Source organism: Cervus elaphus, chromosome 29 (genome assembly GCF_910594005.1).
Source record: "Cervus elaphus chromosome 29, mCerEla1.1, whole genome shotgun sequence".
Lineage (NCBI taxonomy): Eukaryota > Metazoa > Chordata > Mammalia > Artiodactyla > Cervidae > Cervus > Cervus elaphus.
Genome location: NC_057843.1, coordinates 27,292,419 through 27,319,864, shown reverse-complemented (window position 1 = coordinate 27,319,864; position 27,446 = coordinate 27,292,419). Strand labels below are relative to the sequence as shown.

General features: G+C 41.1%; 1 protein-coding gene across 17 annotated transcripts in view; it reads right to left on the bottom strand.

Moving 5' to 3' along the window:
* The window catches only part of BNC2 (basonuclin 2), a 470,587-nt gene that overhangs the window by 129,051 nt on the left and 314,090 nt on the right, over nt 1–27,446 (bottom strand). For all 17 annotated transcript variants that reach the window (XM_043890869.1, XM_043890870.1, XM_043890872.1 and 14 more), the window contains one exon: nt 13,912–14,147. In XM_043890869.1, coding sequence (XP_043746804.1) covers nt 13,912–14,147 — 236 coding nt within the window. The remainder of the gene's footprint in view (nt 1–13,911; nt 14,148–27,446) is intronic.

Below are 27,446 nucleotides of genomic sequence, written 5' to 3'. Positions count from 1 at the left end.
TTGCCTATAAATTTTCTGGATTTACTTACCCACAGTTTTAGCCAGATGTATCCATTAATTTTTCTGTATTAAAAATTAGTAGCCATAGTAAAAGAGATAATTTTCCTTCTGTATCTGACCCTCCTACCATGCAACTATTCAACATGTTTTTCTCTTATAACTCAAAGACACAATCCAAAGTAACAAAAAATTAATCTGAAGTTCTCAAACTTGCAGAAGTGGTTTACAGAAGCAAACTTTGCTTATAAAAATTTCAGTTTCAGGGAAATACTGGACTTTTACATAAGGGACTTCATGGTTGGAGAAAGATTCCTGTTTAAGTATTGAAAATAATAAAATCATTGTTTAAACACTATATGCTTGAAGATTTTTTTATTAATCCAGCGGACCTACTCATCAAATTAAAATGCTAATATTTCTCACACCACATATGAAAACATGCATATTATGATCAGGTACATGAATGCATGAGTCTCCATAAAATTAAAACAGAAGCATCTACTCCCGACAAACACCAAGAATTACCTAAAACTTTGATTTAAAGTAAATTGAGTATTTCTCAAATTTTTAAAATAATTTTTGTAGGTGCATTTTTGAAAGCCTTATTGGAGAAGGTTGTCCAGACGCAAGCTTAATCGACTACAAAAATGCATAAGCAAAGGAAGCTAATGATCTTGCTTAATTAAAATGTGAAACTTCAGCCTCTTAGATTCCATGTATACGATTTTACAGGAGGCTTCAGTAAGTCACTCTCTTGACAAGAGCATTCAGATTGCAGAGAAGGCTACAAAGGCGTTAATGACATTTACCCCTCTAATAAGAGCTGTTCACACTTCATGGTTTTTCCTTGTTATTGCTCAGGACAGACACTAGCACCTCATTGAAAGATCAGTGCTGCAAGGGGAAAAAAGGCCCCTGGAGACACCTCAGACTTGAGGAAAAGCACTAAATCAGGTGATGCTACATAGATGACATGTTTGATTCTCAGGGGTTCTCACTCACCCTATGGCCATGGATTTGAGGCAGTTAACACACAGCCAATCAAAACCCTCCCCCACTCCCAGAAGACAGGGCCATCCTCTTCTGTAGCAGGCAGAATGAAAGCTAGGGAGAAAAGAAAGAAACTTCTTTCAGGTGCCCTAGGTCTGGCAGGATCCAAATGTCTTGTACTGCTTCTCAGTTAATCTCCATCGATGTGGGGCTACATGAATAAAACACTGACCTTTTCACCTAAGAGACCACAATTTGAATCCAATGTAAAGTCACCGGAGAATCAATGGACAGAGGCACTCATATTTTAAAGCAATAAAGCACTGCAAAAAGGGAAAGGGGAAAAAAGGAGTTTTTTTTGCCGTGGTTTTGGCCACAGATTCAACCCGGTTTCCCTGGCTCAGCTATTATGAATTGGATCTCTGATTCAGAATTGAAAAGCTCCCAGCTCTGCCCCTATGGATCTCGAAATCTGGCACAAGCCCATGGCTACTGCAAGCAGACATTCCCTCACATGTCAATACGTGGAAAAGCGATTCCTGCCGGTGATGGAATGATGGCTGACTCAATGGAATATACTCAGCGTGAACTCTTATTCTGGCAGAGACGACAGGACACAGAGACAAGGAGCTCTTAATTACTCTTTCAAGGGGAATTTCAGAGTGCTTTGTTGTTAATTTAAAATTCTAAACCTGCGTGCACACTTTAAAAAGAAGCAAATGAATGAACCAATTTAAGGAGCATCCCCAGCTACCTAATTCTGTGTCTTATCAACACACCATAAAATAAACAGGCTTAATATTGACGGATACTCTAGAGGCAAGAACCTCTGGGATAGATACTCTATGGTTTAAATGTCAATGTCTCTGAAGCCTGGCCTAACCTGACCATAAGCCAATATCTTCAGTGGTCTGTACTCCAAACATTCTCCTACTTATTCAACTAAGGATCTGGGGGAAAAACTGCCTGTTGTAGACAGTATTCCTTCAGAATCGCCTCCCAAAGAGCATGCACTGAGCACCAGTCTCGAAATACCGCATTTACTCAACTGCTATTTTTAAAACCAAAAATGAAAAAAAAAAATCCACAGCAGGAAAAACATATTAAAATAAAAATAGAAAATACAGTAACCACATTACTCATACTAACTAGAAAGCTGCCTCTGACACTATTATTATGGCTTTGTTAAAGAGAGAAAATTATACGAGAACAAGGAAACCTCTCCTTACAGACAGGACCTTCAGTTCTCAGAGTCTCTAAAAAAATGCTTTTCTGGGGACTAGAAGTGAGAAATACACAGTAAATTGCAGACGAGCTTTGGACAGTAAACGCGTGCCAGTCAATATCCCCTTTTCTTAATCTGGGGTCTTATGTAACATGGTCTGTTGTGGCCATGCAAAGCATCGCGCTATTGAAACAGAACTACACACTGCAAGTCCCTTGTTTCAGGTCCACCCGGACTGAAATACAGAGAGGGGGCAGGGCAGGGGGGCACAAGAGGTCACTGAGTTGCCACCAACAAATGAAAATACTCCTTCAGTAGCAACAGGACCTCAGTGGGCAGTTTCTAAAACAATTGTTCTGGAAGCTGCTAGTCAGTGATCCACCTTTTTAAATTGGAGGGTTATTAGCAACAAATGTCAGGTCTGTGAACCAACAGAATCACCAGTCACTCCCCTTAGAAACGGAAGGGGATGTAAAGACCAGGTGAATGAAAAAGAGCTTCCGATCAACAGGTCCGGGCTTGGTCTAACCACACTCACCAACACCTCAGCTCAATGGAGCTCTCTCCCACAGTTCTCTACAACACAGCACTTTCCTGCATGGAAAAAAGTTTGTTCCATCCCTTCTACTAGGTAACAATATCTCTCTTCTTTCTGAAGAATCTCCTCTTTCAACAGGTCTTCCTAGAGTAATTCAATTTGGCAGCGGTCACTTTAATTCTGCTAGCAAATGTATTGGCCCGCATTCTACTTTCCAGCTGCTGCTGGCAATACCTCCATGGCTATCATGCATGAATCAAATAAGTATATCTTTATTTATGTTTGTCCCATCTGTGCAGATATAACAAAAGCTTCCAGAAACCTGCATAGATCCTCATCTTACTTTCTACTTTTCATAGCTCTTTGTGATCTTACGTATGAGCATCTGAAATGTAGGTCACTCCAAAGAAACAGATGGAAGGCTACCATCGGGTCTTGAGAACCTACCCATGATTTCTGCTATAGTCATGATAGAGCTCAGTTCCTGTGCAAGGCCCTCTCATTCTCCACCGGCCCCTTCTGTCAAACTGAGCGAAAACACTGGAGGACACTGTAGCTCAAAGAAAATACATGGACATGTAGAAGAATGACAAAGCTCTGATGCTCTAGGAACTTAAGTTTTGGTGGGTGCAGAATTGGAAAACTGCTTGCCTTCAGGAATTAACACATACTATACTGAGCACTATGGAGAAGGCAATGGCATCCCACTCCAGTACTCTTGCCTGGAAACTCCCATGGACTGCAGTCCATGGGGTCGCTAAGTGTTGGACACGACTGAGCGACTTCACTTTCACTTTTCACTTTCATGCATTGGAGAAGGAAATGGCAACCCACTCCAGTGTTCTTGCCTGGAGAATCCCAGGGACGGCGGAGCGACTTAGCAGCAGCAGCAGCATACTGAGCACTGGAGCTTCCCTGGTAGCTCAGGTGGTTAAGAACCCGCCTGCAATGCACGAGACTCCGGTTCGATTCCTGGGTCAGGAAGATCCCCTGGAGATGGGATAGGCTGCCCACTCCAGTGTTCTTGGGCTTCCTTGGTGACTCAGATGGTAAAGAATCACCTGCAATGTGGGAGACCTGGGCTCGATCCCTGGGTTCGGAAGAAAGCTGGAGGAGGATCTAGGCAACCCACTCCAATATTCTTGCCTGGAGAATCCGCATGGACAGAGGAGCCTGGCAGGCTACAGTCCATGGGGTCACAAAAAGTCAGACACAACTGGGCAACTAAGCCCAGCACAGCATGCTGAGCACTGGGGCATCCCAGGGGGCGCTCGTGGTAAAGAACCCGCCCCAGTGTAGGAGACATAACAGCGCGGGTTTGATCCCTGTGTCAGGAAGATCCCCTGGAGGAGATGAATTTAACAAACTACTTCCTTTTATCCTCAAAACTCCATCATGAAGGTATCGTCAGGAAAATGAGGCTTACAGAAACTATTTCCTTTCTGCAAGACTAGAGAACTAATTGGTTGTAGAACTGAGGTCTGGACTCAAAGCTCAGACTACATTTTCTATTTTAAGAAAACCCAACAACTTTCCACTTTAGATTCAACAAGGAGCATTGTAAGAATGCTGTTCTGGAGATCACAGGGTTTAACTGATGTCATCACAGAGAATATCAATTTCAAGTAAATCTGAATTGGTTCTTACCACAGCAAATAGCCAGTGAGACCTGGGCTCATTTCTGCTCCTTTTGTGCAATACACAAACCCTCCCTCCACCTCCCACGGGCACAAATCCTCTTCTGGTAGTTGCTGCATTCCACTTTAGAATTTGGTGAGCTATTTCTGCTTTGCAAGGGTAAAGGGAGGAGTATTTTTATTTTAGCTCTGAGTACAAAACATCAAGCTACGTCCTTGGATATAAGGTGTTTATTTTCACTGCTGTTCAAATAGTTAAGAGCTTTGGCCAAGGTTTCAAAAATCCCTGTATTCCTTTTCCAGCTCTGACCCTGCCTGAGAGGCCTTTAGCTACGATGACTTTAGAACCAGGGATAATAGTCTCTGAAACTCTCTCTCTAATAGGGAGGTAAGGAGGATCGCTGGGATAATGTCTGTAGAATAGTCCAAGCAGTCGGGAAATCAGACACCATAAATATAGTACATGGTCCTGAACCATCTACTTTTGTATATCCTTGCCAAAGACAGGGGGGGATCTTGACCATTCACACCTGCAATCCTTCTTGCCTGAAAGATTTACATATTGTGGAAATGATGCAAAGACCCCTTACATGATGGTGGTGATAATCTGATCTTTAGTTGAAATCAAATAATTCCTCCTATCTGTACCTTCTTATAGCTTTGAGCTTAATGCCTATGATTTATTAATAGATGTTTCTCCATGTGAATGAAGGCTTCCTGAGAGATCTTTTCTTGTGTACTCAGCACAGAGTAATTTATCAATACAACTGGCTATTTGAAGGACTACCTAAATGAATGTATACCTAGATCCATTTTTCTTTCTGTTTCAGAAATTTCCTCAGAAATCTCTCAGGTCAGATAATAGCCATTAAAAAGGGTGCCTATTTTAAGTAAATTTTACTTCATGCAATGGAGTGAAAGCCCAGAGACTCTAACCATTTAAATAAATTCACCAAGAATTCATTCATTCTGTGCCAGGTGCTTGGAAGGGTATTGAAAGAGTTGATGAAATCGAGAAATGCAAAGGTAATAAAATAATAGTCATAAATGGAATAAGTCATTACTCAAAAAAAGCTCACATGTATATTCACACACAATGTAGTAATGGTTAGTATCAATAAGAGTGCTGTGGTCTACTTATTGCACTAAGGACTTTATACATATCATTTCATCAACCGTTACAGATGAAGACACTAAGGTACAAATATGTTAAATAATCTATCTTAGGTAATAGAGCTATCAGGAGGTAAACCAAGGTTCATACCCATGTCTGTTTCACTCCAAAGTCCAAAATCTTTGTCAAGATCCTCTCCTGTCTCTTACTTGTAATCACACATGTACCATGTACATACACACATGCAAGTCTGTGTGTGTGTATGTACATGCACAGGTATGTATGTATTATTTATGTACAATTGAATACTATCTACCTTTTCACCTGACTGGTTGGGAAGACACCCTGTTCTAAGAGTCATGGCGGAATGCAAAACATTCAGGATTTAAATCTGCTTTATACACACAGCACTAAGATGGTCAGGCCGGCAACAGTCTAGAGCAGCCCATATCACTGTCTTCTTCATCACCATGTTAACAGTTAACAGTTACTGGATATTGAGCAAGCAGCATGACTAAAGGCTTCATGTGCATCATCTTATTTTATCTTCACAATAAACCCATGAGGTAGTGAGTATTCCTGCTTTACAGGCGAGGGAGCCCAGTCTGAGGCTCTATTTTCACACGTCTAGTAAGACCTGGATCCAGGATTCAAACGCACACATTTGCCTTAACTACACTCATCTTCTGCCCAAAGTTTCCCTGGCTTAGCTGTTTACAAAGCAGGCAGAATGTGGGCACCACACACAAGAGGGGCACTGACCCGCGGGCCTTCTGCAGGGGCGGAGGCACCACCGGGAGCGACTGCTCGGCGGGACCGGGGTCCCAGCTCCCCCCAATCACAGGGCCCGAATCAGACATAAGCTCTCATTAGCGACATGTGGAGCGAAGTGACCCACTTTCAGGCCTGGTCCATGAAAATGTTCCCCACCGCCCCTCCACCCACACTCTCTCGGGGCTGCCAGTATAGGAAGAGGAAGCTATACTCCCAGAGAGAGGCAGAGCCATAAAATGGCAGAAGCCCTTAAAAAAAAAATTTTTTTTTAAGCGAAGTGTTAGTCAGTCAGTCATTTCGCTAACTCTGTGACCCCATGGACTCCCCATGGAGCCCACCAGGCTCCTCTGTCCGTGAAATTCTCTAGGCAAGAATACTGGAGTGGGTTGCCATTCCCTTCTCCAGGGGATCTTCCAGACCCAGGTATCGAACCCACATCTCCTGCACTGCAGGCGGATTCTTTATCATCTGAGCCACCAGAAAGGCTCTAAGTTAGCCCTCAAATCACCCCAGGGAAGAAAGAACTCACCACCCAGGACATCGGCTGAGAAGGAGAAAGAAATTCCTACTGTGTTAGCCCATGAGGATTTTACGGTTTATTTACTATAAGAACTAGCATTTATCCCAGTGATAATAACTAATGGCTAAAACGTACTTCCTATCTTTTACTAAGCATCTGACATCTACAGAGAAACATGTTGAGCCTGGAATGGACACTGTCCAGCTATAACTGGAGAGACCCAACTGTATGTACAGATGTAAATGAAAGTACCAACTGGAACTAGGGTTTACAACGTGATTTCATCCACATTATTTCATCGTTTCACCATCCAAAAAGCAAGAGAAGTATAAAGGGTTATACTTAAGAGATGAAGGGTTATACTTAAGAGATGAAGAAACCGTGGCTAAGAATGGCACATTTTCCATGTTCACATAAATAATCGGTGGCAGGACCGAGACTTTGGCCCAATCTTCTTACCCAGCACCCAGTTCCTCCTTTACCATCCAACCTGATATCCTTCTATGAACCAGGAAAGAGCTACTTTGTCTCTGCTCCACTCTTGCCACATGATATAGTTGAAATCTTACTAATTAGGTATAAAACCTTCGGTTTTTTACACTCAACTACAAAAGGCATGTATCCCTGGAAAGGTTAGTTAAAGATGAGCATTGACAATGAAGCATTATTAAGCATTAGATCTAGAGGAAAAGTTTGGGTCATGGAAATCAGAAAACAAAGGGAAGCTGATACAGGTGAAATATCAGGAAATAGGCAAGAAAAGGAACCCAAAACAGAACCAATTTCACCTAATTTCACTACTGAATATTTCTCCAGCCTTCTATGCTCCCCACACCACACCACTTTGAGCTACAAGACAGTCACATATTACAGCTTGATAGTCTTACTGCTCACAGAGTCAGAGACCCACATTGGAATCAGATTTCAAAATTTCCTCCATCCAGTACTTAGCAAGCACTATTACATGCTAGCAGAGAAGGCAATGGCACCCCACTCCAGTACTCTTGCCTGGAAAATCCCACAGATGGAGGAGCCTGGTAGGCTGCGGTCCATGGGGTCACTAAGAGTCAGACATGACTGAGTGACTTCACTTTCACTTTTCACTTTCACGCACTGGAAAAGGAGATGGCAACCCACTCCAGTGTTCTTGCCTGGAGAATCCCAGGGGTTGGGGAGCCTGGTGGGTTGCCATCTGTGGGGTCGCACAGAGTTGGACACGACTGAAGTGACTTCGCAGCAGCAGCAGCATTACGTGCCAGGCTGGGAGGCAGGTTACAGTGATGAACAAGAGGTAAATGGTTCTTAATTCTCTGGAAGTTTTGCTAATTAACAGCTTCTGTGATCAAGGAAAAGTCACTTGACCTCTTTGAGCTTCAACAACTACAAAAGTTAATTCACTGGCAATTCCTACAAGAGGGTGGCATGACAGAGAGGATTCAAAGAGCAAATGTATGTGAACTTGCTCCACAAAGGGCTGTTTAAATCCAAGCGTTTGCTTAATATTGATGCTGCCTACTACATGGATACCACAAAACACTCTTGGCACATGATATAGTCGACACAGACCACTAGCTAGGGAGTGTTGGGGGGTGGAGCTTCTGTTTCTCTTTTTCCTGCCCTCAGTGGCCCAGCTGCTGTTACAGCCTTTGGTCCCCAGGACACCTAAAGAAAGATGAAAGGCCATTGTATCAAGTGAAGTCACTGGATATGCCATGGGTTCCAGTGAAACATCAAGTTACGTCAAGCGAAGCAGAATTTTTTACCCATTCATTTAACAAGTATGTATTGAGTACCCTGGCTTCATGGCGTTTCTGAGAGAGGAAGCCAGGAAAAAACATTTTAACCATTGACTTATTTTAAATTGCACTGGAGCTTGAGGGATACAGAATTCTGAGAGACAACCATGTGAGAAAAGACCTACATGGGTTAAGCGGGACTGAATAAGGTCTCTGTGAAAAAGTGGGACTCTGGTGGGCAACTAATGAGTAAGAGAGTCCCGGCAGAAGAACCCACACGTGCAGGTGCCCCAAAATGAAGAAGAATTGAGTGTGTTCAGGAATGGAAGATTTCTGATGAGTTACACAGAAAGAGGCTATGAAGTGAACAAAGTTAGTAGAAGTTACTTATCTAACCTTGCAAATCACTTGCTTCAGAACTTCTCAGAGCCTTTATTACGCTAATATTATCACAAGGCCTGGAATCAAGGTTGCCGGGAGAAATATCAATAACCTCAGATATGAAGATGACACCACTCTTACGGTAGAAAGCAAAGAAGAACTAAAGAGTCTCTTGATGAAAGTGAAAGAGGAGAGTGAAAAAGTTGGCTTAAAATTCAACATTCAGAAAACTAAGATCATGGCATCCGATCCCATCACTTCATGGCAAAGAGATGGGGAAACAGTGGAAAGAGTGACAGACTTTACTTTTTTGGGCTCCAAAATCACTGCAGATGGTGACTGCAGCCATGAAATTAAAAGACACTTGCTCCTTGGAAGAAAAGTTATGACCAACCTAAACATCATACTAAAAAGCAGAGACATTATTTTGCCAACAAAGGTCTGTGTAGTCAAAGCTACGGTTTTCTCCTGTAGTCATATATGGATGTGAGAGTTGGACTATAAAGAAAGCTGAGCACTGAAGTATTGATGCGTTTGAACCATGGTGTTGGAGAATACTCTTGAGAGTCCCTTGGACTTCAAGGAGATCTAGCCAGTTCATCCTAAAGGAAATCAGTCCTGAATATTCATTGTGAAAAACTGAGTTGAAGCTAAAACTCCAATACTTTGGCCACCTGATACCAAGAACTGACTCATTTGAAAAAACCCTGATGTTGGAAAAGATTGAAGGTGGGAGGAGAAGGAGACAACACAGGATGAGATGGTTGGATGGCATCACCGACTCAATGGACATGAATTTGAATAAACTCCGGGAATTGGTGATGGAAAGGGAGGTCTGGCATACTTCAGTCCATGAGGTCACAAAGAGTCGGACACGACTGAGTGACTGAACTGAACTGAACTGAACTATCACAAGACTCTAAGGAAAGGTTCCAGAGTGGAGTTCCTCCCAATGCTTAAGTTGGACCTCCAAGATCATTGGGCCCAGATATTCGAGGAAATGTTCTCCTAGAGGGTTGATTGTTCTATTAGTTCTGATTGTTTCAAGACACAGCTGATTTGAAATGGGCATCACTGTTCGTTCTCTCACCAGGCTGCTGACACCTCGGCTAATTACTTGGAGTGTCTGATATGGCTCCCTGAATTCTGGCAGGACTCATTTTGCAAAGGAGGAGATTTCCACACATGGGCTGGCGTATGAGCCCAGGCAAGTCAGTTACACGTTCAAACTGCCAAAGAGACTGTGTGAACACTTGATTTTTTAAATGATTAAATTCAACAGTGATAAACACCCATATTCTCACTTCCTGGGTCATACATAGTCAGGGAAAATGGGAAAAGAACAGGATACTGCTTTTAGCCCTTGTCAATAGATCTACCATGAGATATAGACTTGAAATAAGAATGACTCTTCAGCAGCAGAAAAAAAAAAAATCTCATGTTGCTTTTTTAGGATCAGATTGCCTATTTCTTCCTTTTTCTGTTGTGTGGGAAAATGCCTAAAATTTGCTTCACTTTTCTGGCACTTTCTGAATGAACACTTTAATTGGTATACTGGAGAATACTGGGTTCTTCACCTTTAAGATACCATCTGGATTCTTAACTCACTGAAATCCACATCATGCTCTGTAGTTTACAGCCTGCTGGTTAGCTTATGAATCACACAGATAATCGTATAAGTGAAACGCAATTTTACAGAAACAGTACAGGATTCTTAAAAAAATTGCCAGTCTTTTAAATAAATCTGTGGCACTACTATCATCTCCCTTTCTCTTTTAATAACCTCTTCAAACATGCTTGCAAAGGACAGTTTCGAACAGCCAGCCCCTCTTTCCCCCACATCCAAAAATTCAAAATCAGATCAGATACTGCTGTAGATACTTTTTCCCCATTCAAAAGTATTTCTGAAACCAGAAGTGGCTGTGTTTATACATGAGGGATGTAGGTTTGGACCCAGAGAGAGTTAAATTAATATCCTGGCTTTACCAGTTCAACTTACAGTACATCTTCATTTGCCCGGTAACACAATCTATAGCCAACTGCTAACCAAGTCAATATGTGGTAAGACTAACAGCCACCCTAACTTGCCTTGATAATTATTCTCCTTTAACTGACATAATATTCAATATACTGTTGTTGAGAGCAATAATGCTAAAATTGATGCCTTGAGGGCTACAAGACAATTGAGTTTTAGCCAGATAAAATGACTTGTACACTAATAGTGCATTATAGGTTTCCACAACCTTTGGATGAACATTTTATAGTCTACCTGCTCAAATATGTTACATGCAATTATATTCAAAGTCTTCTGAACATACCTTATCATTACTATATATAATTTTAAAAATACTGGCCAATAATCAAACAACATGGCTTGAGAGAAAAAAAGGTGTATTTCTAAATAGCCTATTTTTTTTTTAAATGAAATGATCATTGTCTCACTACATAAGTAACAGCGCTATGTGCTTCAACTTCTTGCTTTTTTCTTAAACTGAGAATTGTTTTCACAAGAAACAAGTAGATGAAAAATGCTGAATAACAAAAAGCATCATTTAAATAAAATTCATATTACATCAATCCTACCAATAAAACAAGACAGAAACTAAACATAGTGTTCCTCTAATGTAAAAATCATCTGCAATTTTCTCAAAATGTCAATTTTAAACTGAGAAAAAAGATTATATTAAATTTGAGACTTTGTCAAAATTGCCATGAAATTAATGAAAATTACCTATAATTTAAGAATCACAATAATTGAAAGTGTTTCTTCTACGTAGTACTTCACCCCCAAATTAGAGACTATAAATATTAGTTAATGGCTTTGTTGAATTTTCCTCTGAAATCTCATTTCTCTTGTAATTCGTATTTTTAAATCTGAGGCCTTCACACAGAACAAAATGTGGAGTATGTTTTATATGCCTGCCCTAGAGTTATGTTGAAATACTGAAAAAAATAAACACCTAAGTAGTAATTTCAAATAAAACACAGAACAGGCACTGTTCAAGGCAGAACAATAGGATTACACCCAGAACAACTAGCAGACTCTGTATTCATTGCCATCAAAATGCCACGGTACACTGGGTTGTCATGATGGCGAATCATCACAGTCATGCACGCATCTACGTACGTCCATAAAGAGGCCATACGTATGGTCCAGATAACTTAGGCAAAAACAGACACAGAGAACAAAAGTAAAGCACTGGTGACAGAACTAAGCATCACAGTGGAGGCAGTAAAATGGGACCAGGTTGGGGAATATTACTGCAATTTTTTAATAAAGGAGAGTGCTTAGCCGCTGACAGTTCCATTCAAAATGCTGCAAGAGGTTTGTTCCTTCCTGTAGGGTAAAATCCATCCCAAACGGACATTAACAATCCTATGTGGAAACCACTAGAGAAAGACAAGGCACCGTGTGCATCTCTAGGCTGGCAGGAGCAGGGACTGTGAAACTGCTTCCACACTTGTTCTTTCTGGCCTCTTCCTCCTGGACCCTGGGCCCCCTCCGGCCCCCCTGACCACCCAAGACTTAACTCTCCACTCACCCCAGTGAAATGTCCCCCTCCCGAGGCATATGAGATAATGCTTGTGAAAGTCTTCTATAAACTGAAAACGTAATATATAATTATTCCTATTATCAGCATCATCTCATCTTCTGAGGGCCAAATTCCCCATGCCTTCCAAGTTGACATCTCACTACAAAATGATTCAACGCTAACTAAGCAGTCATTGGAGCAGACAGGTGATACTACCTTCTCCTACCTTCCCTCTTTCTTTACTTCCACGCAGGCCCCTGGTCTGCTCAATTGCCCTGGCTAAGACCTGGTGGTACCACACGGGAGAACGATAGGAATGTGTGTGTGTTCAAGCCAGGTTAAAGCAAGGGCGAAATTCGATCCCCCTCAACCCTCACTCATTACACACCAAGCTGGCAGCCTTACACACATCACAGGCTGGTTTGGGGAATCAACAAGGCTGGCAGAACAAAAACCTTTTTTTTTTTGAAGGGGTCAGTTCTCCTGGTATTATTCCCCATGAGAAATTTCAAAACATTGCTTCAGATTCTACCTTCTCCAACTGCGATCTCCTTTGGCAAGAGGGAGTATCTCTTCATCGTCCAGTGTGGTCTTTTTGGATCCTGGGGTCTCCCAACATGCCGCTTTCAACATTTACCCTTCAAGGGTTGTAGGAAGACAGATGGCCATAAAAACATTTCAGAGGCAAAGTACACAATGCATAACGACTTAGGAGATACGGCAAAAAGAATAAAAATAAAACAGACAGAAAAGGCGAGGAGCCTAGGGTTAAGGGGAGTGGAGGCTGCCGGCCTTCAGAAAAGTCCCTTACCAGACCCGAGATGCCCTTGACACAAAGAAGGGGCTCAAGCTGGAGGAACAGCTGCTGTGAAGGCCAAGTCTATAACCAGGTCTGCAGGTTTTGGAATGCAAGGGTTTACTGGTTACAAAAGCAGGGAGTTTATTACAGAGGTTACACAGTTTTTCCTCTGATTTGGATGAAGAAGCAATAAATGGTTAGGGTGCAGAGACCACCAAAGAAGTACCAAACCTACCAGGTTAAGTGTGAGAATGAACTCTGCTAAACCCAGATGAAGAGCAGTCTCAGACTGCTGCACACCCATCACCCACCTCTGAGCCCTCCCTTTCAGAGGAGGCTTCCAGAAGACTCAGGGAAGCTGGGAGGCCCATATTGTAGGGAGAGGGAACTGAATTCAGAAGAATGCAAACAGAGCAACCCTAAGCAACAGACCACCATCTCCCTTCTGACGTTCACCACGGAGCCTGGGTGCCGGCTGGCTGGCTGGCACACAGTCCCTGCTTTCCAATCCCCTGCCCAGCCCGCCAGAAGGACCCCGTTAACCAGAATGGGGCATGCATGCCTGGGCCTGCAGGGGCTGGGAGGGAGGGCAGGATTGGCCCAGGGCTCCTACCCCAGCCCTCCTCCAGCTGGCCCCAGACACCGCCCGGGCGCCTCCCCCTACCTGAAGGATGTACCCCCGGACGTAGTCGCGCAGCGTCCAGCCCAGGCCATGCAGGATGTGGAGCACTTCCTCTTGCTTCAGGACGCTGAACAGACGGTCCAGTAGGATCTTGAGCCGCACGGGCACTGCCTGCGTGCCGTAGAGCATCAGACTGCTGATGTCGAACACCACGTTGGACTGCACGATCTCCACCTGGGTGGGGTGGTACAGGTGCTGCGTGCTGAGCTTATCCAAGGCTGTGGTGGTCCCGCCGGAGGTCCAGGGGCAGCGGGAAGGCAGAGAGGAAAAGGAGAGGGCGGAGATAAAAGAAAGGAGAAGCCAGTTACTGGAAGTTATGGGGGGTTGGGTCTCCATTTCTGTACCTGGATGATAACCGAGACAGGACAGTGTAATGTACATAGTGCTCTTCCCACCTCCTCCTGACTTGTTTGTGTTTTTGTATTCCATGTGTTTATAAATTGCAGACAACAACAAACACAAAAGACACTTGGTTTGCAGGAAGAGCCACCGCGGAGGCTTCTAAATGACTGTGGCTGGCACTTAAAAACCCGATTAATTTGCTAATTCAACTATGGCTCAACCCAAGTTACCATGGTGTCCCCTGTCCCTGCAGCAAAAGGAGGAACACTTTCACAATTGCCAACTCAGGCCCCAACTGCACGTTCAACCAGCATCACTTTTCTGAGTAGAGATTCACCCCTTCAGATACCTGGATGGCTTGAAGAGGAAGAGGAGGGTGTTCTTTGGACTTCTAGGGGTAAGAGGTTAATCCAGAGGGAATAAGGAAAGCTGACCTCTGGGGGAAGATGGGGGCTGGTCATGTACCTTAAGCTGAATTAGCTAAGAGGAATTATTCCAAGACTCAGTTCTCCAAAATTCCCCTCTTGCTGTTTACTTGTTCGTTTAGTGCTCTCTAAGTTATTCAGAAGAAACAAACAAACAAAATAAGAAATTCAAGTCATAAATAGGTACTTTATTAACAGCTGTGATAAAGGGTTTAGTATGAGATGAAAACAGAAAAAAATGACTAAAATCAAAGTATGAGAATTTCTGTGTATTTCAGCTACATCATCTCAGCACAGAAAACTGAGGATGACCATTCTCAGAGTAACTATGTTCAATGGAACTAATATTTCAATAATTAGGCTGTCCTCGCCTCAAATTTGAGAAACCACATTTCTGCCCTAGCTCTGAAAGCCAGATAAGGCTGTACATTCTCATCCCCATCCTTATCTGAGTTACTGAGAATCCTACTGCAGATAAATGACATTTTAACTCAGTTTCTCTAGAGTGACCCATTAAGATACTGTCCCATCCACAGGGCTCAAAGAGATGCTGCAAAGATGACTGCGATAATGAATGAGAGGTCCTTTGAACCGAACAGAAGGCAAAAGCACTGGGTCAGCTGCCAGAATTATACAGATATGACCTTCTAGAGATTTCAAGAGAGAAACACGTGAGCCTGAGACGCTCACCTAAATGGGCATCAGACAACAACTGCCGGGCTCAAATCTGCCTAATTCTACATGCAAGCACCCAAGGTTTCTGCAAGTTCTAATCACTGTCTGGTTGAATGCCTCAATCACTCTTCCCAATAGCTTCTCCCTGAGCAGTGCAGGCTGCCATAGGTGCACACGCTGAGCAGCTCCTCTTTTAATACACTGGTATTTCTGCATATTAATATGAGTATTTAAAAGTACACACACACACACACAATTTTCCGTGTTTCAAGTGTATTTTTTCAGGGCTCCTCCTCCACTCTCGTTTCCTCCTGACTTGTGGTCACTGGAGAGTTCATGTACTCTTGATAAATTGCCTTCTTACATCCACAGTGTAAAGGCCCTTATCATTTACCCGCTGGCTTCATTCAACACATTTACTCCCAGGAATACTTTGTCAAAGAGTTCGGGTTTCCTCATACTTCATTTCTTGCAGCTGATTTGTCTGATCTTTCCTATTCTAGTGGTTAAGTCAACTTTGAATAAATAGCTTTAAAAATTAATTTAACGTTTGGGAAAGATAAGGGATTCAGAAGCCTAGGGACTGAAGTCTTCTCTCCCTCCACAGGGCATTTAGATGGCAGGAAAGAGGCATTATCACCCCTGCTCTTCTTCAAGTACAGCTTAACCACTCCTCTTCTGAACAGTGGCTGCTCTGCTTACAGAATCCAGCATCCAGCTTGGGTGGACTCTGCTCCTCCTCCCTTCCCCTTTATCAAACTCCTCGTATCAGACCCTTCACAAAATACACTGCTGTGACCACAGCAAGTATGAAATCCAGGAGGGTTGGGTAGAGGGGGCATAAAGTGAAACCAGACCTGATTTCTGTCCATGTGACTGGTGCCTTGTTATCTACACATTGAATATATGTAGGGGTGTGTACCAATGTGTTCTAGGGCCAGGTGTAAAGTTTCACCCCTCTCTCTTCCCACTCCTTAAAAAGGGCTGGCAGTTTTAGAGGATGAAGAGGACTAAACTGTTGAGGGTACAAAGAGAGGTTGTTCAAAGAATTGAAAAAGCACAGGTAGAACAGATAAGGCAGAAGTGTTTCCCTAGATACACTTATGAGACCATCAGAGAGCAAGAGTACTCAAAGGACATTACTGGGGACTTCCCTGGTGGTTCAGTGGTTAAGCATCTGTCTTCCAACACAGGGGATGTAGATTCCATCTGTGGTCTTAGGAAACGAAGATCCCGCATGCCGTGGGGATGCATGTGCTGCAACTACTGAGCCTGTATGCTACAACTAAGACCATGCATTCATAAATAACTGGACAAATATTTTTTAAGAAAATAAAAGGACATTACTGATTGTTTAGCATGTTCAGAAGTAGGAATTCTGTTGTAAGCCACATAACTAGACAGTAGAAGTCAACAAGTTTTTGTGTAAAGGGCTAGACTGTAAATATTTTTTATGGGCCTTGCCTCCAGTTTCACAACTACTCACCTCTGCTATTATAGAGAGAAAAGCAAACTTAAACTAATGGGCATGTCTGTGTTCCAATATAATTTTATTTACACAAATAAGTGCCTGGCTTACATTTTGGGTTCTGATATGAAAAATAAAAGGGTGGGCCAAACAGTTAAAAAAGTCAATATTTGATAAGGAAAAAGCTCCTAGTGTGTGATTTAAGCAGCAGTTATCAAGGAGATGAGCCATAGAGGAAGGCTGGAAAAATTAAACTGCCTAGCTTGCTGATGTCAAGTGCAAATTTCAACATAAACACATCATCAAAGATTATGCTCAAATGTCTTAAATGAAATCAAAACTTTCTGCTTTATAACTGGTGGATGGTATTGAGTCACCAAGTTGTCAACAGCTTTAGGGGGATGTCTCCTTGGTCAGCAAAGGGTTAAGTAATGATTTTTAAAATTGTCATAGTAACAGTAAACTGAGAACTGGACTCTGCCTAAGGTTATGCTCTTCCTATGTCTGATTGTGGGGGACTCAAGACTGGAATTTAGGCAGGTTAGAAATTTGAGCCAATAGGAATGAAGGAGAAGCAGGGCAAGAACTTGTTCAGCAGGATGGAGTGGGAAAAGATGGTCTCCTACCTTTATGAGCTATGGGCCAACCCTCTGTTAAGACTGTCCTATACCAACTGTTTCGCCAAAATTCCATTTTCAAATGAAATCTTTACCGGAAATTGGACATAAAAATATATGAAAGTAAAGCTACTCTTGGTAAAGCTTGAGTGGACATGAATTTGACAACTTCCCACTATGAGTTACTATCTCTTCCCTTCCTGTTTAAGCATCTCACTGGGACCCCTAGAGTTCTCAGAAGCACAGTTTGAAAAGCACTTTTCTATACAATGAGATGATATCAATTGTTCCTCCCGCTGTGCTTCCCCTTCATTCTGGGTACAGAAACCACATTTCCCTTCAGGGAGCCCCTCTTCTTGTACACTCAGTACCATTTATTTCATAGAATGGAATATTTCTGAAGCCAGGCCTGGAAAACCAGTACCATCCAGTTCCTTGGCCACAAAAACCAGTTTAAGAAAGGGCAAGTGACCTAAGTCTGAAGAGCGATATTGAATCCAGGGTTTCAGTTAGAACTGTGGGGAGTTCTCCCTCCTTGAAATCGGTAGTTGTCAAATATGCTTGGGAATGAGAGTCACGTAGAGGACAGGTGGGCTGCAGAATGGCTGGAGAAAGACTAAAGACTGACAACGCTGTTTGAACCAGAAGATACAGTTGCAGAAGACACAGTTATGTTTCAGTTACAGGAGCCAACAAACTCTCTCTCCCTTTCTCTCTTCCTATGTCTGCTGGAAGTAGGATTCTGTAATTTGTATCTAAGAGCCTTAACTAAGACAACTACCTTTTGGGGGTATTCTCTCAGCTAGATAACATGTATTTCAAATAAGCTGTCAGCAGTTCAACTAAAGGTATGTTAGTTCCAGGCCAAATGCAATTCACAATATCTCCAGTGACTGGAATGAAGGTATCCCTAACAATTTTATATCTCACACAAATTTGCCAAGGCTGATGGACACCATCAACAACATTAATAAATAAAAATAATTGTTGTATGGGGGGAGGAGTAAAGGAAATGACCATTTAAGTACTAACTAAATGTCAGGCAGGCATCATTCTAAGGTCACAATGATCTTGTTTAATCCTTTAAAAAGATTAAGAACACAAGACATTACTGCCTACAAGTTCCGTGAGGGTCAGTAACTGGCCTAAGGTCACTTAGTTATTTCTCCCCAGAAATTCTATTGCTACTGCATGTTCAGATAAACAGTCAATAAGCAACTCTAGTAACCTGCAAGTCTTCATCATGCTGGAAGTCCCTAACTGCCAGCAGTCTGGGCTTCCTGCCCATCACTCTGCTGAAGCAAGCATTTCAAAGGTCACCAACACCTGCCTTCCTACAAAATCCGATCGCTTTTCCCTTCATTATTCTCCATGATCTCGCCATAGCAGCTGACCTTATTGATCACCACTCCTCCTAACGCGCTCTTCTCCTTCATTCATGCATACATGCATTTACTCACTGGCACTTAACAACTCATCCCCAAGGCAGGCGCTGCATCCAGATGCTCTCGTCGTCTATGCTATAAAAGAGATGTGATGAAGTACTGACGGACACAGAAGAAAGGGCGACTCGGCAGGGGAGGCACAGTCTTATAAGATACTGGCAAGCAAGAAAGGAGGGTGGCAGTCCAGGTAGATGGAACTAAGGCAGGGATTCTCAAACACTGTGTGTCTCAGAATCAGCTAAAAGGGCTTGTTAAAACATAGATCAGATCACTGGGCCACCCTCCCCCGGAGTTTCTGATTCATTGGGTCAGGGGTGGGGGCCAAGAAACAGAATTTCTAACAAGCCTCCACAAGACACTGATCCTGCTGGCCAAGGACCATACTTTGAGAACCACAGCCCTAATGAGATGTGTTTAAGAGAAATGAATATCCAGTGGATGTGTCAAACCCGCGGCCAACAAGTGGAAGATGGATACAGAAAAGTCAGACAAGCAGTCTGAAAGAAACCTTAACACTGCAAGCCAAAACCTCTGGAAAGGTTATAATTTTATTCCTGGTTAATAGGCTATAGAAAATACTAAATATTTCATAAGATTAAAATGACATAATTTTAGATGTAAAACTCCGATGAGAGTCCAGAGGTTTATTTAAAGGAACAGTTGTCAGCTGGGGCAACTTGGCTCACAGCCACAACCCCTAAAGAAGAGGGTTGAAAGGGAGATGGTCGAGGTTCATTTGAAAAACTACTGGGACTTCCCTGGTGGCTCAGGGGTTGAGAATTGGCCATGCAATGCAGGGGATGTGAGTCCCATCCCTAGTGCGGGAACTGAGATCCCACAGGCCATGGGGCAACTAAGCTGGGTGCCGTTTAATTACCGAGCCCAAGTGCTCTGGATCCCACATGCCTCAACTAGAGAGAAGCCTGCGCACTGCAACTACAGCTCCTGCATGCCGCAACGAAGATCCTGCGTGTCACAACTATGACTGGCTGGATACAGTCAAATAAATAAATAATACTTTTTTAAAAAAGAAAAATTACCACAGGTGATTCTGATATACACCCCTAATACATACACATCACTGAAAACCAAAGAGATGAGTCAAAGGGCAAGATGACCGAGAGCTAAGTGAATAGGATAGGAAATGTTTGCAATGCTCTACTGTGAGATGCCTTGACGCGTGTGTGTGTATGTTTGTGTGTGTGTGTGTTAGTCGCTGAATTGTGTCTGACTCTGCGATCCCAAGGACTGTAGCCCGCTAAGCTCTTCTATCCATGGGATTCTCCAGACAAGACTACTGGAGTGGATAGCCATTCCTTTCTCCAGGATCTTCCCAAACCAGGGATCAAACTCATGTCTCTCTTGCATTGCAGGCAGATTCTTTACCATTTGAGCCACCAGGGAAGCCCCTGGACCTCAAATGATGATCTGCATAAACCTGGGGTATGCACGGGCCTTTCAGAGATATGCAGACACATGGACTCAGCTTCCAGATCCTGAAATCCCATATTTATTCTTTCCCAAAATGAATTCCCCTGAGAACAGACCTGCCTGTCGATGGAGACTGTTGTTTAGTCACTCGGTCATGTCTGACTCATTGCAATGCCATGGACTGTAACCCACCAGGCTCCTCAGTCCATGAGATTTCCCAGACAAGATTACTGGAGTGGGTTGCCATTTCCTTCTCCAGGGGATCTTCCCAACCCAGGGATCAAACCCACGTCACCTGTATTGGCAGGTGGATTCTTTACTATTGAAACGCCAGGGAAGCCCATCCATGCAGATTATCCACCCTCAATCCTCCTTTGAAAACTATACCCTTTCTTCTTGACCAAATAAAGGCACACTCTGCCTTGACTTAGTGCACTGGCCTAGGGTGTAAAGCTCTCCTGGGTGCCAAAATAATGGCCAATTTGAACTGCTTTGTGAAGCCTTGTTTAATGATTAATAGAAGCACCAAGAACCTAGGCAAGGGCCCTCTTTTCCTGATTATGAAAGTAAAGGGTAACTAGAACCTGATATTTGGGTCTATGCTGAAATATTCAGAATTCAGACATTATGTAAAATGGGGCAACAGTCATGCAGTCACCTCTTGAATTCTTATATATGATAATGTATCACTTTTTAGAAAGTATCCTATGAGAGCAAAGCAAAAATGTCCAGTGCTGAAAATGGCTTTTCCCTCCATTCTTTTCAATTATTCCTGATACTCACCCCCAGGAGGTGTCACCACCTGGGAAGTAAAGCCCCCAAGCACATGTGATGCCCACTCTTTTAAATTCAGTTTGAATATTTTCTCAGACCTATGAAATTTGTTAGCTACACTGAATAAAACCTTTGGATATGAATTTTACATGATGTCTTTCAGAAACAATGTTTATTATTTAATAAGGTAATTACTACCCATTTAATCAAGTACTATCAAAATATTTATTTTTGTTATGATTAAGCACCATTTGCATCTTATAAAGTTTTGAATATTTCTACATCCTCTTAATAGAGATAAAATTACAATAAACTATGATCTAAATGCCAAAGCACTTCATTTTAAGCAATATATAACTCCTTTCATTAAATACATTATAAATTTGACCATATTTTTATAAAATATGAGTCTTATCTATCTTGTTCCTCAAGTCTAACACCAGACAGTGATACACAGATGAAACCAACTGCATTATCAAAGTAATATTTTGAATTTTAACATATTCCTCACTTCATAAAAAAAGTTATACTTTATAGCACATCATTAGTAATTAAGTAATGAGAAATAGCATTTCTATTGTATACTTGGTAAGTTAACTTTATTAGCTCCACATTTTATTCTGGACTGTTTAACAAACTATCCTATGACATGCAGCCCATAATTTATTGATTCTTATTAATATTTCTCAAAATGTATATTAAGACATTCATTTGAATTGAAATGTGAGTTCATTTTTTTTCAATGATAATTAAATCTGATTTGGCAGCCTGATTTGACCATGAGCACTGGTGGAAATTTTCATCAATTATGATAGCTAAATCTGCAGTAATAAAAGTATCTCCTTTAAAAAAAAAGATATATTGCAGAAGTCATTTGAATAACATAGTATTTTTTTTTCTCAATCTTTATGGTGTATACAATAAAAAATGATATGCCTCTAAATGAAATATACATGGCTAAATTTATGAACAGGAATTCATCATGTCTTGTTAGTACAGAAATTGAGAAAGTAAATGACTAACAACGTCTGAGTAATAAGGTGGATGACTTGCATTTCTTCTCTCTTAACAAAACTAACTGATCACTCTGTGACTGTTGGCACATTATCTGAAATGATTCCTAAGAACCGAATGACAATGTGATAGTTTCCAGTCGCACCTATTCATGTGAAGAGGTGCCCAAGCACTTAGATCTGCAAAACTGGGGAAGGAATTGAGAGTGTACATTTTCTCTTTCTTACAATAAGATCTATTCATTTACTGACACATGAACTAATCAGGGAAGAAAACAATTCATTGCCCTATCCATTTTATTGGCAGATGCATTTCTGACAAAAATTCACTTTACATTTACTAAGTTAGGAAAATTTGTAATACTTATGTTACTTTGATCTTATTCCTCTTCATGATCAAAACTAAACAATAAAATTTCCGTTTATAGATATATTATCTTACTTTTAAAATTTTCCCTGCAGGCATGAATGATAAAAGACTTTCCAATGAACATATGATTTCATTTTTGGTAATAAATGTTATTTGGAGACGGTGAACTGGAAACAAGAGTTAAGGAGAAAAAACAATGACTGAGAGCAATGACTTAAAGTTCCCGATGTTTAAAGAGTGCTCATGGTTCCTCCAGACTGAGAACAGAGTTTCTAAAGCCAGACACCAAGGGTCCAAATGCTAACTGTGCCACCAACTTGCTTATGACCTTGGCAAGATACTTAATATATGAAAATATTAGGATGGCTTTTTCAAAATTCTTTTGGGGGCAAGCAAGCCAATAGCATGAAGACCGCTACCACAGTACAAGGAGAAAGAAAAGGAGAACAAAGAATTGAGACCAAGCTAACAAGTATGGGGAAGAAAACATATGCTTGAAGTGAAGATGAGTCAGAGTTACAGGATGACTGAGATTTTTGGGTCTGGAGGATTTGGACGGGAAATCAACTGAGATGCCTGGGATCCATCAGGAGTCCAGAGGCACCACCTCTCCAGCTGTCCACCTGTGGTCATCCGCCTCCAGCAATCCAACTACTCATGCACTACACAGGCCACCCCTAACCTGTAAGTTGAGTTCTACCCAAGCTCTGCCCTAAACTCCAAACATGTCCTTGACCTCTTTACTGTGAAAGGGAAGCCTAAGAAACTCTGCCAAAACGCTTGAAAATCAAACCTTTCCTGTTGTATTTTTTTTAATGATGTCATAGATGCTCAATGAAAAAAATATTAATTCAAGAAAAACAAGCAGAAGACAACATACGTAATCCCACCAACCAAAGGCACTATTTGCCTACACGTTGATGTAGCTGCATCTATTTTCTTCAATCCATAATTCTATATTGTTGTTGTTGTTCAATCTTTCAGTTGTGTCTGACTCTTTGCGACCCCATGGACTGCAGCATGCCAGGCTTCCCTGTCCTTCACCATCTCTTGGAGTTTGCTCCAACTCATGTCCATCTACTAGGTGATGCCATCCAACCATCTCCTCCTGCCTTCAATCTTTCCCAGCATCAGAGTCTTTCCCAACGAGTCAGTTCTTTGCATCAGGTGGCCAAAGTACTGGAGTTTCAACTTCAGCATCACTTCTTCCAATGAATGTTCAGGGCTGATTTCTTTAGGATTGACTGGTTTGATCTCCTTGCAGTCCAAGGGACTCTCAAGAGCCTTCTCCAACACCACAGTTAAAAGTCTTTTGGCACTCAGCCTTCTTTATGGTCCAACTATATAATTCTATATAGTTGAGGTTATGCTAGAGTTAAAAATTTTTATTTTGTTGTTGCTTTTCCATTGAATTTTACACATCATGAACATTCAAAATGAGTGCCTGTGAATGTTTCCACTGCAGCTCCCCAGGATCTATCCCTCCTCTCTGGACTAACTTCTACCACTGTAGTACAGACTTTTAGACTCTTCTAAGACCACTAGTGAAAGTGATTTCTGGCTGGTCTGGTGTGGTGTGGCCTGCCCCTGTTCTCTCTGGCCTAACAGTCAGTTTTCAAGTCAGTATTCTTAAAAGATGTTTTGCTCTTTAACATTCCTCTGAAAACAGTGGGGGAAGGTAATTATGGCAGTTTAGGAAGTGAGGTGGGGCTGCTAGCTGAGCAGGCACTGACTAAAGTTGCATAATTTATTCCCTTTCCTACAACTTCAAGTATTATTTGGGGGCATCCAATGGATTCCTAGGTAAAATCAGTATGAGATTTAGTGTATTAAAGAAAACAAGCTTAATATCAAGGTGCAGAGACTGGATCGTAATGAATAGACATTATGAGAATCATAGTACAGATCACTAAGTTTGAGATCCATGTGCGAGATTTAGGGTCTTCTAGCTATACGAAAAGATACGGTACAGCCCGTCGTCCTCCATATCAATGGGTACTGATCCATGGACTCAACCAACTATAGATGGAAAATATCCACATACAAAATATTCCATAAATTTCCAAAAGGCAAAACCTGAATTTTCCATACTCTAAGACTGCTTACACAGCATTTACATTACACTTACAATGATTTACATTGCATTAGGTATTACAAGTAATCAAGAGATAATGAAAATATATGGCAAATTTGGGAGGATGTGCATAGGTTATATACAAATACTACAGCATTTTATATAAGGGACTTGAGCATCTATGGATTCTGATATCTGTACAGGTCCTGGAACCAAATCCCTTTGGATACCAAGGACAAGTGTATCGACTTTGAAAGGGGGTCAAAGAACAGCAAACACAATAATATTATAAGGGCATCTACAAAGAAAAGACTATTTTTTGTTTTGTAAAAGGTCTGGAGGAAAAGAGAAAAAGCAAACAAGTAAATTAACCTCTTTTTAGTATACAGAATTTTATTGGGAAAAAGAATAGGTTAACCGCACAATATGGATGTGTGTGTGTGCTAAGTTGCTTCAGTTGCGTTTGACTCCTTGCTACCCTAAGGACCATAGCCTGCCAGGCTCCTCTGTCCATGGGGTTCAATATGCATTCTAGTTAAAAAAGAGGGGGGGTAGAAATTCATACTATAAGAGCTTCTTAAACTGTGAATTAGGTTACTGAGGAAAAATAATTTACCTGGATTTCTTTAAAATGCCAGAAACAGAAGCTTAAACTGGTAATTTTCTGGCTATAAGACAAAGGAAAAGTTAAGGCCTGGATATAATTTCAATCAACACTTTGATAGAATCTATAGCTTTTCAAAGGAAAGTAGTGGCTAAGCCACAAGATACATAAGTCAGTGTGAAGAAAACTCATTTCTGACAAGAACAGAATCACCATAAGGACAACAGCTGGCATATTTGTGGTTCATTAATGTAAGTATGTAATGTAAATGTAAAATAAGTATAAAATGTAATGCAAAATATGTAATAAAGGTGAAGTAATATATAGTTTTAACTACATTGCTAACTTAAAGAACAAAGTAATGCCCTTTATAAAATTCAGTTTTCAAATGTATAAAATAGTACTGGTAGTGTGTGAGGGGTGGTTATAAAAGAACTTGCATCTATCAAATGAAATGTGAATAACTATTTTTTTATTTCAATTTTTAATAACAGGAATTACTCCCCAAACCTTCAAATAAATTAAAATAAATGTAAACCTGTAATTCTACAGACTTCACTTCCAATATTTTCTGTGAAGGTCATAGAAATAAGAACATATTCAGATACTTTTTTTTCTTAATGTTGGAGTATAAAAGTGCTTTTCACTGATCCTAGAAAATTGGCTCTCAGTGATAGTTTATAGTTCTTAGTTTTCCACAACTTTTTTTAAACATAACTTTCTTTAAAAGCCAAATTCAAGTGACTTAGGTGGTTTCCACAGGAATATGCTCGAACACTTCAGGCCCTGATGTCCAGTAGACTCCATCAAATAGCTGTTCGGGCACGGTGGTGTGAAGCTTATAGCTATTCAATAAAATGAAAAGCGAGCCAAATGGAATGATTTTTCAAAGCCACCTACTTCGCAGAGTAAAACAATTAAAAATTTGTATGAAAACAGTCTAAAAGAAAGCCTTCTATTTCACTATTTCCAGTCTTGTCCTGGATATTTTTAAATTTTCAAATATTAATTTGAAGCAATTTTACAAGTGAAAAAAAATTAAAGAAGCCTTATTCTTTGATTTTGGGAGAAAGCCAAGTGAGCCCTAAATTGCAAAGCTAATTGTTTTGAGAACTCCAGTCTCTTGCCCCAACTCCCCTTAGGATCCAAATTATAATAGCATCAAGTGGTCAGCTTTTAGGAGCTCTGGGTCCTAGAATACCATTTTAATCTCTAAGAGGTTAACATTTCAATGTGTCTTTAAAGGGCTGTTTTATGGAATTCTTTCCACAATTACTTTAAGAGTCAAATAAAAACAGCTGTTAGCAACAGAATTTTATTAGGGCAATTTCTGGGGTCAGATTTTTTAAGTTTTGATTACTTATAATCAGAATATTGTTCCCTTTCCTACTTCAAGTACCCAGACCATAACCTCTGAATTTATGAGGGTGGGTGGTTCTTCATTGTTGCTAATATGACCAATAATTTCCAATTATACCACACTTTATAATATGCACACTATACCCAATATAATGATATGTCATTTCAATGTAGCTAGCCCATGAACTTCTACAGGTTTAATGGGATTTTGCGTATTTAGAATTTCATCATAAAGGGGCCCTTTGGAATCATTAGAACATCAATCCTTTCCCATTATAAGACTCAGCTTTCTTACTAGGTAAGAACATCAGAGTGCAAGGCAAAGGCTTAACCTACCATAGGTTGTAAGCCAGTTCCTAGTAATAGCTGTCACACTGGAGGAGAACAGTAATAAATGGCAATGATGACATATTAAAAAACTTTTCAGTGAATCAGGTGATCGATGAGGAAGGTGGACCACAACTGTTACTGAGAAAAACTCCTTATGACTTGAAGTAATATTTAGATCTGCACATTTTACCCACTACTTTGGGGGGAAAGAAGTGTGTAATTGGGAGCAAATTAAGTACAAAATAACTCATGTTCCCTTTAAGTCACAACTTTCTAACTCTATCTGTCAAGGTTGAATTAATTAGGATATTTAATATCAAAGAGAGAGAAGACTGGCTTTTATAATTTCTTTTTTTTAAGGAAAGAAGAAAAGGAATGATACGGAGCTGAGAGAGTTGATCCCCAAGCCTGGTGATAAAAACTGTCAGTCCTTATATGTGAAAGGCTTATTTTTTTTACTTGAACAAATAGCGTGTCAGTGTTTTTAGGTCAAAAGAAGAAGAAGAAGAAAAAAAAAAAGACAACTCTACTGAGCCACCATAAACCCTGATTACATTACTATACCCTGTATGCCTTATGTGAAGAGTCCT